Source organism: Chiloscyllium plagiosum, unplaced genomic scaffold (assembly GCF_037043375.1).
Source record: "Chiloscyllium plagiosum isolate Xiang-an unplaced genomic scaffold, Cpla_swu_hap1 HiC_scaffold_3, whole genome shotgun sequence".
Classification (NCBI taxonomy): domain Eukaryota; kingdom Metazoa; phylum Chordata; class Chondrichthyes; order Orectolobiformes; family Hemiscylliidae; genus Chiloscyllium; species Chiloscyllium plagiosum.
The window spans coordinates 153,377,446-153,391,330 of record NW_028270141.1 but is presented as its reverse complement, the minus strand read 5'-3'; the positions used below and the strand labels follow the sequence as shown (position 1 = coordinate 153,391,330).

General features: G+C 42.6%; 1 protein-coding gene across 1 annotated transcript in view; it reads left to right on the top strand.

Annotated features, from left to right (window-relative positions):
• LOC122540179 (dynein axonemal heavy chain 8-like) overlaps window positions 1-13,885 on the top strand; it is a 1,258,818-nt gene that overhangs the window by 686,518 nt on the left and 558,415 nt on the right. The window contains exon 36 of the mRNA XM_087976819.1: window positions 2,731-2,884. Coding sequence (XP_087832945.1) covers window positions 2,731-2,884 — 154 coding nt within the window. The remainder of the gene's footprint in view (window positions 1-2,730; window positions 2,885-13,885) is intronic.

The window sequence follows — 13,885 nt, the reverse complement described above, 5'->3', positions numbered from 1 at the left end:
CACACTACCAAGTATCCGACCATTAGCCCAGTACCCCATCTTTCTTGACTTCCCTTGTCCCTTGTTCTAACCTTCCCTTCAATTTCCTTTTTAAACATCCAGTTTGTCCCCTCACCCCCGCTATTTAGTTAAAACGCAGCTGTGTTGCAGTAGCAAACCTGCCTGCCAGAATGCTGGTCCCCAACCTATTAAGGTGCAAACCGTCTCTCTTGTATAATTTATGCTTACCATAAAACATACCCCAGTGATCCAACAATTTAAATCCTTGCTTCCTGCACCAATTCCCCAGCCACACATTCAAGTCCATTATCTCCCTGTTTCTGGCCTCACCAGCCCGAGGAACTGGAAGCAAACCGGAGATAACCACCCTGGACGTCCTGCTTTTCAGCCTTCTTCCTAGTTCTCCGAAGTCCCGCTGTGGTATGTTCCTCCTCTTCTTCCTGACATCATTTGTGCCGGCAAGTACCACCACCTCTGGCTCTTCACCTTCGTCCTTGAGGATTTCCTGTACTCTGTCTGTGATGTTTTTAACCCTGGCACCAGGAAGGCAACACACCATCCTTAATTCCCGCCTGCTGCCACAAAAATCCCGGTCAGTTCCTCTCATTATGGAGTACCCTATTATCACGGCTCTGTGCGATGTCCGATTCTTCCGCTCTGCCTCCACACCAACTTTTGATTGACAGACCTGGCCGCCTCGCGGACTGGCAGTGTCATCTGTCTCTACTGTTTCCAAATGATTTAACTTGTTCCTGTACACACTGGAGGGTGTACAGAAGCAATTCTCAGAATCCCTACAGTAGAGAAAGATGCCATTTGGCTCATCAATTCTGCATCAACCCTCTAAAGAGCATTCCATTGAAACACCCCATCCTATCTCCAATTCTCCACATTTACCAAGTCTAACTCACCCTGCCTACACATCCCTGGATTCAGCAGGGCCAATCCACCTATCCTGTACATGTTTGGACTGTGGGTGAAACCCCATGCAGCCACAAGGAGAATGTCCAAACTCCGCACAGACAGTCAGCCAAGACTGGAAATGAACCCAGGTCTTTGATGCTGGACACTATACCACTATGCCACCCTGTTCGTCAGGCTACTGCTTGGGATAGAACAATTAAGGAGACCAAAACAGAAATTGTTGGAAAGGCTCAGCAGGTCTGATCGCATCTGTGGAGAGAAATCAGAATTAATATTTTGGGTTGAGTGACTGTTCCTCAGAACTTAGGAAGTGTCACTTGCCCAGAAACATTAAACCTGATTTATCTCCACAGATGCTGACAGATCTGCTAAGCTTTTCCAGCAATTTCTGTTTTTGTTTCTAACTTAGAGTATCCACAGTTCTTTCGATTTTTATTTAGCTATAAGCAGAGGCTGGATAAGCTCTGATTGTTTTCTTTAAAGCAAAGAGGGTCAAGGGACCTGATTGAAGTATATAAGATAATGAGGAGCACAGAAGGGTGGATAGAAGGCACTATTCCCCATAGCTGAAGAGTCAATAACAAGGGGACGTAATTTTCAGGTGAAAGACATTTGACAATAGGTGCAGGAGTAGGCCATTCTGCCCTTCGAGCCTGCACCATTCATTATGATCATGGCTGATCATCCTCAATCAGTATCCTGTTCCTGCCTTTTCTTCATTACCTTTGATTCTACTATCATTGAGAGCTCTATCCAACTCTTTCTTAAATGAATCCAGAGACTGGGCCTCCACTGCCTTCTGGGGCAGAGCATTCCACATAGCCACCACTCTCTGGGTGAAGAAGTTTCTCCTCATCTCTGTCCTAAATGGCCTACCCCTTATTTTTAAGCTGTGTCCTCTGGTTCAGGAAGACAGGAAGTTTAGAGAGGATTTGAGGAAATTTTTCCTCAATCAAACAGTGGTGGGAATCTGGAATACACTTCCAGGGAGGGTAGTTGAGGCAGGAAACCTCACAGCTTTTAAAAAACACTTGGACGAGTACTTGAAATGTTATAACTATGGGACAAGTGCTGGAAAGTGGAACAAATGGGCCAAAGGACCACTTCTGCCCTGTTTGATTCTATGATTCTATGTTTGAATTTCTCCAAACAATATTCATCTCTCAGTTTTTAAGTTGCCACAATAGTGTAATACCCTTTAGAAAAGTGACAAATTACACCTTCTCTGACAGTTACTGATGAAAGATCACTGGTCTGAAATATTAAGCTGGATCTTGGCTTTGACGCTTCATCCCCAAGAGTTGCCAGGCAATCAAGTGACCAGCAACTCTCAGTCCCTTACAGTCCCAGCATAAGTAGTGGCCCTCCTACTTTACAGCAAACCCCGAGAAAAGCATTCTCTGACTGAACAGACTTAGCTAAATCTCAAGCACTGGTGATTGGTAGACCTTCAGCGGCTATTAATTAATCATTTAAGTTCCTCAATTTGTTGATGGTGGGGCAGGCCTACAGACAGCTTCCCTGTTGTTGATAAAATTTCAGCATTGGCAGGTGTGGATTGTGCTAACGTCACAGAACCCAATACCCCACCCACCTGCCAGCTGCCTGGGGTTAATGTGTAATATTGTTCATTTTTCCATCGATATTACCTGATCTGCTGAGCATTTTCAGCAATTCCTGTTTCAGATTTCAAGTGGCTGCAGTATTTTAGCTTTGTAAAACAGGATTGTTGCTTGTGCCCCAACCATAGCTCCTGAACTAACTCACTAGTATTCCACTGATTTCTGAAATTGTCCTATCCTACAGGTATAATACTTATTATAAGAAGGATATTCAACTCTGGGTGCATAATCTGACAACATGCACAACTATAATAGAACAGTGGCTTTTAGTTCAAAATCTGTGGATTTATCTTGAGGCTGTCTTTGTTGGAGGAGATATTGCTAAACAACTGCCACAGGTAAGTTAATATTAACTTGGATAGAGTAGCTATCTTCAGCTTCTTTGTCATTCTTACGTTTCTGAATCTTTTACGCAAACTCAGCAATCTCATAAGGAGAAAGTGAAGCCTGCAGATGCTGGAGAGTCAGAGTCGAAAAGGGTGGTGCTGGAAATGCACAGCAGGTCAAGCAGCATCCAAGGAGCAGGAGAGTCAATGGTTCAGGCAAAAGCCCTTCATCAGGACTGTGAAGGCAGAAGGGGGGATGAGAAATAAATAGTGGCATGGGGGCAAGGCTGGGAGCAAATAGATGGGAAGGCAATAGGTAGACGCGTGGGGGGTAATTGTGATAGATCGGTGGAAAGGGTGGAAAAGATAGGTGGGAAAGAAGATGGACAGTTAAAACAAATCAACAGGGTGGTACTGAGTTGGAGTGTTGGGTCTGAAATGAGGTGTGTGGAGTGGAGATTATTAAACGAGTGAAGTCAATGTTGATGCCATGTGTTTAAAGAGTCCCAAATGGAAGATGAGGCATTCTTCCTCCAGTTGGCAGGTGGATTTGAATTGCTGGTGGAGGAGCCCAGGACTTGCATGCCCTTGGAGGAGTGGGAGAGGGAGTTGAAATGGTCAGCCATAGGGTGGTGGTGGAGTTGTTTGGTGCATGTGTCCCAGAGATGTTCCCTCAAATGCTCCACGTGTTGGCGCCTTGTCTCCCCAATGTAGGGGAGACCACATCGAGAGTAACGAACACAGTAGATGAGGTGGATGGATGTGCAGGAAAGTCTCTGCCAGATGTGAAGAGGTGCGGGTTTACACCGCCTGCAGTGGCAGGAGAAGGTGTCAGGAGTGGAGGATGAGTTGATTGGGGACGTGGACCTAACAAGGGAGTTGGGGAGGGAATGGTCTGCGGCACACAGATAGGGGTGAGGAGGGGAAAATATCTCTGGTGGTGGGGTCTGAGTGTAGGTGGCAGAAATAACGGAGGATAATGCGCTGTATTTGGAGATTTATGGGGTGGAAGGTGAGGACCAGGAGGGTCCCATCCTGGTTAAGGTTGGAAGGGTGGGGTTTGAGGGCAGAGATACAGGAAGTGGAGGAGATGCACTGGAGGCATGGGAGGTGAAATTGCAGTCTATGAAATAGGAGGACATCTGGGACGTCTTGGAGTGGATTTGCTCCTTCTGGGAGCAGATACAGCAGAGGCGAAGGAATTGGGAGTAAGGGATCACATTTTTACATGAAGGGCTGTTGGGATCATTGGGTTTGAAGTCGATGTCTGAGGTGAGTCGGTTGCCAGAGATGGAGACGGAGAAGTCCAGGAAGGGAAGGAAGTCTCAGAGATGGTCCACATTCCTAATGAAGGGCTTTTGCCCAAAATATTGACTCTCCTGGGATGCTGCCTCACCTACTGTACTTTTCCAGCGCCACCCATTTTGATTCAACAATCACACACAGGACTAGTAAAATACAAGTAGGTTCAATTATCTAAAATTCCAGCTTTCAGGCATGATTCAACACACAAATGGGAATCAGCAACTTCATTTAATATTTTCTAGTCAACTTGGTCAGAGACAGATGTAAGTTTGTTCGCTGAGCTGGAAGGTTCATTTTCAGATGTTTTGTCACCATACTAGGTAACATCATCAGTGAGCCTCCAATAAAGCACTGTGGTATGGCCCACTTTTTATTCATGTGGTTAGGTTTCTTTGGGTTGGTCATGTCATTTCCTGTGGTGATGTCATTTCCTGTTTTTTTTCTCTCGGGGTTGGTAAATGGGATCCAAGTCAATGTGTTTGTTGAAAGAGTTCTGGTTCGAGTGCCATGCTTCCAGGAATTCTCATGCATTTGGCTTGTTCTTGGATGGATGTGTTGTCTCAGTCAAAGTGGAGTAAAGATACCAGTGAGATGGGTCATGTCTTTTTGTGGCTAGTTGAAGTTCATGTCTTCTGGTGGCTAGTTTTCTGCCTATTTGTCCAAAGTAGAATTTCTTACAGTTCTTGCAAGATATTTTGTAAATGACATTAGTTTTGTTTGTTGTCTATATGGGGTCTTTCAAGTTCATTAGCTGCCGTTTTAGTGTGTTGGTGGGTTTGTGGTGTCAAGAGGTCTTAATAGCCTAGCAGTCATTTCCGAGATGTCTTTGATGGAGGGGAGAGTGGCTAGGGTTTCTGGATATGTTTGTTGCTAAGAAATCGGCAGACTGTATTCATTGGGCACCCTTGGCCTCATGGTAGCCCACAAACCCACCAACACACTAAAACAGCAGTTAATGAACTTGAAAGACCCAATACAGACAACAAGCAAAACTAATGCCATTTACAAAATACCTTGCAAGAACTGTAAAAAACGCTACATTAGACAAACAGGCAGAAAACTTGCCACCAGGATACATGAACATCAACTCACCACAAAACAACATGACCCACTCTCACTAGTACCTTTACGTACAGATGAGGAAGGGCACCACTTCAACTGGGACAGCACATCCATCTTAGGACAAGCCAAACAGAGATACGTGTGAGAATTCCTGGAAGCATGGCACTCGAACCAGAACTCTATCAACAAACACATTGACTTGGATCCCATTTACCACCCAGTGAGAAAAAAGGACAGGAAATGACATCACCAACCCAAGGAAACCTAAACGCATAAATAAAAGCTGGCCATACCACCAGTGCTTCACCGGAGCCTCACTGATGATGTTACCTAGCATGGTGACGAAACATCTGAAAACGAACTTTCCTGCTCAGCTAGCAAACTTACACCCAGAACCTCAACCTGAGTGTCAAATCTTCTCAAACCTCACTTGCTCAGAGATGTTATGACAAACCTTCGAAGGCAGTTGGACTTGAACCTTGGCATTGTGGCTCATAGGTAGGAAAGCTATCACTGCACCACAAACACAGCAACAGTGGCAGGTATTTTGTAATTAATCTATCAAAGGTGTTACGACATACTTCTGAAGCAGAAGTATCACACCATAAGAGTCCTAACTCAGCAACAATGACATATTATGAGCAACACTAAGAAACAGTTAAACACATAGTGCTTTGCATCCTGATTCCTTGTTCATTTGCATACTTTCTTAACATGCTGTTACAAAACCCTTTTACTTTCCAAGATGACACATATTAAGTATTTTGCTATGTACAAGTGAAGCAATTGCAAAACCAAATTGCACAAAAAATAGATCTTTGTTTTCATTTAAGAGATTAAGCATTTGTATGTCTATATATGCTCTTCAAATCATCCTGAATTGTGTAAAGTTATAACTTTCCTGAAATCTAGTCATATCACTGAGGTGTTCTTGACTTGTTAGTGCATTGACATACATTGTATTATCAAAGTGTTTCTTGTTTTCATAGTGGTCATGTTTTCACTTTCACGTGTAACTGGAATGCTGATTATTTACAGTTGTATGATACTTTGACTGATGTCCATTTTTCTTCAAAGTTGCCTCATTTGATATTATCACATAGTGGGACCTAGCGTTTCCTATACACTTTGAATATTTTTGGGGCAATCAGATTTCCTGGGTAGGATGCATAACCTGTACCATGTGGCCTATGTGCAGAGTAAGCAGTTCCACATCTGCATATTGGTTATGTACCAATCTTCATTCTCCCTTGTTTATGAGAAGTTTCTCTGCTATTCCTGAGAATTTGAAATATGATGGCTTTACAAGGTTCAAACCTGTCACATGAACAGGTTTCCATTGGTGACGGTAATACCATGAATAAAGATATCGAAGTGTAACAGCAATTTGTGTAAAGGCCACCTTTTTTTAAAACTTTAAATAAAAATGTTGAGAAATAATACCAATCATTTTAAACCAAGGAAATATGGAAGTAGATGTTGCAGGATTAAGAAGTGAGTTACTGCAGTTAGTTGTTTCTAAAATGTTGAGTGGAGTTGGATGCTGGAGATGTGAACACCATGTACATGTGTCCTGAGCAGTTTTGCCCAGAGACAGTTTTGATTAGTTTTTCAATTGAATCCGTTGTGTGATTTTCAAACAGGTCAACACAATGAGATTTCTGGACTGGTTCCTGAGCAATGTTGGACATTTCTCTCTCATGCTCTCCACTCACCCCCTCCCCCTTCTTTTGATTGTACAAGCTTTTGCATGGAGAGAGATTGCTGGAAAAACTCTGCAGGTCTGGCAGTGTCAGTAAAGAGAAATCAGAGTTAACGTTTTGGGTCCAGTGACACTTCTTTAGAATTCAGAACTTCTCAGAACTTAGGAATTTCTACTAAATCAACATTTTATCCTTTTTCCTAACACTCTCAAAAAATTGAGACTCAATCCAAAGAACGGATGTTTTTTCTTGGTCGCGATCGATGACTAGTGGTGTGCCTCAGGGATCAGTTCTGGGACCACAATTATTCACACTTTACAAAGATGATTTGAAGGTGGGGACCACATGTAGAGTGTCAAAGTCTGCAGATGACACTAAGATGAGTGGTAGAGCAAAGTGTGCAGAGGATTGTGAAACATTACAGAGGGAAATAGATACTTTAAGTGAGTGGACTAGGTGTGGCAGATGGAGTACAATATTAATGCATGTGAAGTCATCTATTTTGGTAGGAATAACAGTAAAAAGGCCTGTTATTTGATTGGTAAAAAATTACAGCATGCTGCTGAACAGATGGAATTGGTTGCGCATGAATCACAGACATTTGGTCTATAAGTGCAACGGGTAATTAAAAAGGCCAATGGAATTTTGTCTTTCATTGCTAAAGGGACTGAGTTTAAAAATAGGGAGGTTATTTTGCAGCTACTAATGGTGCTGGTGAGACCACACCTGGAGTGCTGCGAGCAGTTTTGGTCTCCTTACTTGAGAAAGGGTATACTGGCTCTCGAGGGGTGCAAAGGAAATTCACAAGGTTGATTCCAAAGTTGAAGAGTTTGGCTTACAAGGAGAGAATGAGTAGACTGGGACTATATTCATTGGAATTTAGAAGAATATGGGGTGATCTTGTAGATACATATAAAGTAATGAAGGGAATAGATCAGACAGAAGTAGAGAGGATGTTTCACTGGCAGGTGAAAATAGGACAAAAGGATATAGCTCAAAATTAGGGCGAGCAGATTTAGGACCGAATTGGGAAGGAACATCTTCACCCAAAGGGTTGTGAATTTACGGAATTCCTTGCCCAGTGAAGTAGTTGAGGTTTCCTTGGCAAATGCTTTTAAAGCTAAAATAGATACCTTTTTGAACAGTAAAGGAATTAAGGGTTATGGAGAGAGGGTGGGTGAGTGGAACTGAGGCTATGAAAAGTTCAACCATGATCTTATTGCATAATGGAGCAGACACAGAAGGCCGGATGGCCTACACCTGCTCCGCTTAGAGTCATACAGTCATAGAGATGTACAGCATGGAAACAGACCTTTCGGTCCAACCTGTCCAGGCTGACCAGATATCCCAACCCAATCTAGTCCCACCTGCCAGCAACCGGCCCATATCCACTCCTATTCACAAACTCATCCTATTCATATACCAATCCAGATGCCTTTTAAAAGCTGCAATTGTCCCAGCCTCCACCACATCCTCTGGCAGCTCATTCCATACACATACCACCCTCTGCATGAAAAAGTTGCGCCTTAGGTCTTTTATATCTTTCCCCTCTCACCCTAAACCTATGCCCGCTAGTTCTGGACCCTCTCCTACTCCAGGGAAAAGACTTTCTGTATTTATCCTGTCCATGCCCCTCATAATTTTATAAACCTCAATAGGTCACCCCTCAGCCTCCACGCTCCAGGGAAAACAGACCCAACCTATTCAACATCTCCTTATAGCTCAAATCCTCCAACCCTGGCAACATCCTTATAAATCTTTTCTGAACCCTTTCAGATTGGAGGATGGGAAAAATTTCTGGCTGTAACAGATGCTTCTTTATTGAGGTATTTTAGGTGTTGGAGGTGATTTTCTCAAATTCCAGGAGCAACAATTACTGTTTTATATGCTGTTGCATTGCTTTAGAACTTTAGGAAAAAAAAGTCAAACAACAGCAGTTTTAAAAGGGAAAAGAACAGACAAAGGATGCACATGGTGAGGTCAGTGCAGGAGAGAGAGAGAAAGAAACTGACACAGCAGTGAACCTGCACAGTTACTGCCTTTGCTGTTTGAATTCAAGTGTCGTTGGACTTCGGAGTGCGTCTGAGAAAATTAACAAACAGTGAAATTCACAACTGATCTTGGAGGAACTGTTTGGGCGAAGTTCACAGCACAGAAGCAGATAAGTATATTGTTTGTAAGTGTGACGTACAGAAAGTCTGCAGTAGTGAGTATAGGGGGTTCTGAAAAATAAGAACTGAGAAATAAGAAAGGGATGATCACCTTATTGGGATTGTATTATAGATCCCCTAATACTCAGAGGGAAATTGAGAAACAAACTTGTAAGGAGATCTCAGCTATCTGAAAGAAAGATAGGGTGGTTATGGTAGGGGATATTAACTTTCCAAACATAGACAGGGACTGCCATAGTGTTAAGGGTTTAGATGGAGAGAATTTTGTTAAGTGTGTACAAGAAAATTGTCTGATCAGTATGTGGATGTACCTACTCGAGAAGGTGCAAAACTTGACCTACTGTTGGGAAATAAGGCAGGGCAGGTGAGTGAGGTGTCAGTGGGGGAGGGCTTTGGGGCCAGCGACCATAATTCTATTAGATTTAAAATGCTGATGGAAAAAGATAGACCAGATCTAAAAGTTAAAGTTCTAAATTGGAGAAAGGCCAATTTTGACAGTATTAGGCAAGAACTTTCAAAAGCTGATTGGGGGCAGATGTTCGCAGGTAAAGGGATGCCTGGAAAATGGGAAGCCTTCAGGAATGAGATAATGAGAATCTAGAGAAAGTATATTCCTGTTAGGGTGAAGGGAAAGGCTGATAGGTATAGGGAATGCTGTATGACTAAAGAAAGTGAGGGTTTGGTTAAGAAAAAGAAGGAAACATATGTAAGGTATAGACAGGATAGATCGAGTGAATCCTTAGAAGAGTATAAAGGCAGTAGGAGTATACTTAAGAGGCAAATCAGGAGGGCAAAAAGGGAACATGAAATAGCTTTGGCAAATAGAATTAAGGAGAATCCACAGGGTTTTTACAAATATATTAAGGTCAAAAGGGTAACTAGGGAGAGAAAAAGGCCCCTCAAAGATCAGCAAAGCGGTCTTTGTGTGGAGGCACAGAAAATGGGGGAGATACTAAATGCGTATTTTGCATCAGTATTTACTTATGGAAAAGGATATGGAAGATATTGAAAGTAGCGAAATAGATAGTGAAACCTTGCAAAATGTCCATATCACAGAGGAGGATGTGCTGGATGTCTTGAAACGCATAAAGGTGGATAAATCCCCAGGACCTGACCAGGTATACCCTACAACCCTATGTGAAGCTAGGGAACTGATTGCTGGGCCGCTTGCTGAGTAATTTGTATCATCGATAGTCACAGGTGAGGTAAGAAGGGTAGTAAGGACAAGCCAGGGAACTATAGACCAGTGAGCCTGACGTCGGTGGTGGGCAAGTTGTTGGAAGGAATCCTGAGGGACAGATGTACATGTATTTGGAAAGGCAAGGACTGATTAGGGATAGTTAACATGGCTTTGTGCATGGGAAATCATGTCTCACAAACTTGATTGAGATTGAAAACACTGATGGTTTTCTGAACAGAATGAAAACTACAATTCTTTAAAATTATTTCTTGGGTGAGGGTGTTGCTGGCTAGTCAGCATTTACTGCCAACTGTAATTGCCCTGAATAAGTGATGATGAGCAAAGTTTTTGAACTACAGCAGACTTTGGGGTATAGGATCATACACAATGCTGTTACAGTGGATTTCCAGAATTTTGATCCAGTGGCTGTGAAGGAATGGTGATATGGTGCCAAGTCAAGGTGGTGTATGTTTTGGAGGGGACCCTTTCAGGTAGTGATGCCCTTCCAGATCGGAGATTACATGTTTGAGAGGTGATTTCAGAGGAACCTAGGTGAGTTGCTACAGTATATCATCAATGTGGGTGCAATCTGTTGGCACTGTTTTAATGTGAAAGGAACTGAATTTTGAGGATGAAGAATGGGATGTCTATCAAAAACTGGTTTTGACTTGGTTATTGGCAATCAACTTGAGTGTGGTTGGAGATTTGCACAGCCAGGAAATAGAGAGAACTCCACATGGGCAAGAAAACTCCTGCTGTTGACCACATGCAGTCCTGTCCAAGCTGATGACTCTGTGCTCCTCTGTGTTGAACAATACTTGGAGGAAGGGTGCAGAATATACTCTGGGTGGGAGATTTCAGTGTCCACCACCAAGAGTGGCTCAACAGCACTAATGAATGAGCTGGTCAAGTCCTAAAGGGCATTGTTGCAAGACTGAGGTCTGCAGCAGATGATGAGGGAACCTTCAAGAGCAATAAACATACTTGACCTCATCCTCAACCTGTCTGCCACATGTGCATCTGTCCATGACAATATCAGTAAGAGTAACCACCGCACAGACCTTGGGGAGACAATGTCCCACCTTCATATTGATAATACCTTATATTGTGTTACATGGCACTGTTACTCTGCAAAATGGGACAGACTTTGATCAGATCAAACAATTCAAAATCGGGATTCGGTCAGGTGCTGTGAGCCATTAGCACCAGCGGATTTATTCATTGACATAGCAAGCCCATTCTACATTTACCATCAAACCAGGAGATTAAGACTGGTTCAATGGACAGTGCAAGAGAACATGCCAGTGCAGCCCCATGGGTATACCAAAATTGAGGTGTCAACCTGGTAAAGCTGCAAAAACAAGATTACTTGCATGCTAAACAACATAAGCAGCAAGAGATAGACAGAGCAAAACAATCCCACAAATAATGCATCATAACTAAGCTCTACAGTCCAACCGCATCCAGTCATGAGTGGTGATGGACAATTAAACAACAAATTTGAGGAGGTGGATCCATAAGTAAGCCCAACCTCACAGCAGATTAATGAAGACGATAAGGCTGAAGCATTTGCAACAATTTACATCCATCTCAATCTCCTCCAGTGGTCCCTAATGTCACTGATGCTGGTCTTTAGCCAATTTGAAATGCTCCACGTGTCATCAAGAAGTGGTTGAAGCACTAAGTACTGCAAATGCTAAGGGCCATGACAACATTCTGGCAATAGTACTGAAGATTTGTGTTCCACAACTTGCTGCACCTGAACCAAGATATCACCTTACAGCTGGAATGCTGGCAAATATCAAAGTGGAAAATTGCTCAACTTTATCCTGTATACAAAAAGCAGGACAAATCCAACCCAGCCAATTAATGTCCCATCAGTCTACTCTTGATCATCAATAAAGTGATGGAAACTGTCATCAACAGTGCTATCAGGCAGCTCCTGCTCAGCAATATTTGGGTTCCAGCAGGGTTACTCAGCTTCTTACCACGTGATACCTCGGTTGCATTGAAAAGTCGAAGATAGGAGCAGGAGTAGGCCATTTACCCCTTGACCCTGCTCCTGAATTCATTATGATCATGGCTGATCATTGGGCTCAAAATCCTAATCCTGCCCTCCCCCAAATCCTTGATCTCTTTACCCATAAGAGCTACATCAACCTCCTTCTTGATAAAACAAAATGCTTTGCCCTCAACCACTTTCTGTGGTAGTGAATTCCACAGGGTCACAACTCTCTTAGTGAAGAAATGTCTCCTCATTACAGTCCTAAAAGATTTACCCCTTATCCTTAATCTATATCCTCAGGTTCTGGACTCGTCCATGATCAGGCATTTCCTTTCTGCATCTAACCCATCAAATCCTGTCAGAATTATATAGGTTTATACAGATACACCTCATTCTTCTAAAATTGAGTGATTGCAATCCAAACCATCTTAATCTGTCTTCATTGGTCACTTCTACTATCCTAGAAATCAATTTGGCAAACTTTCACTGCACTCCCATGATAGCAAGAAAATTCTTCCCCAGATAAGGAGACAAAAACTGCACACAATATTCCACATGTGGCCTCACTCTGTATAATTGCAGCAAAGCATCTTAGTTCCTGTGGTCAAATCCTATAACTATGATGGCCATCATAGAGTTTGCCATACATGGACAAAAGAGCTGAATTGCAGAGGTGAAGTAAGAATGACAGCACTGATCACCATTTGACCAACTGAAGTGTCAAGGTATCCCAGCAATACTATGGTCATTGGGAATTGAGGAAAAGTTCTCCACTAGTTACAGCCATGCCTGGCACATGAAAAGATGATTGTGGTTGTTGAAGGCCAGTTCTCCTAGCTGCAGGACATCTCCACAGGAGTTTCTCAGGGTAGTGTCCTCGGCCCAACCATTTTCAGCTGCTTCATCAATGACCTCCCCTCCATCATAAGATCAAAAGTAAGGATGTTTGCTGATGATTGCATAATTTGACAGCCCCATTCAGTCTCCTCAGAGCCTGAAGCAGTGCATGTCCATCTGCAGCAAGACCTGGACAATATTGTTATGAAATTGAAGATGTGTACAATACCTTTAAAAGAGAGAGCAACTGCCATCGAGAGAGACCCAAGAAATTATGAAACACTCTCTATCAAAAGCAGCTTTCCATATGAAACATATTCACAACAAAAGGAAGACAACCCAGGGAGATCTATAGCTGGAAGAAGATGGACACCGAAGATGACAGATGTGTGGTTTTGAAATTAAGTTGATGTAGTTTTAATAGCTGTCTTATTGGAACAACATATTGCTGTAGAGCTGGAGGCAGATACTAAGCAGTTGAGAGAAAGGGGTCTTAGAGTTGTGAATAGTTGTGTTTAATGTTCACTTCTGGAGTTAAAAAATAAATTGATGTTATTTTCTTTAAATAGTGGAATTTGGGAGTTCTCCGTCACTCATATTTTAACAGATTACGAGACAAGGTGAGCTTTTCTGGGTTTTGGTTGAATTAACAGAGGGATTCTCTGAACTGCTTATTATCTGAAAATTAAGTCAGGTAAACAATCTGGTATAGATGTATGATAGGAAAAAAACTATCTTGGCTACATCATG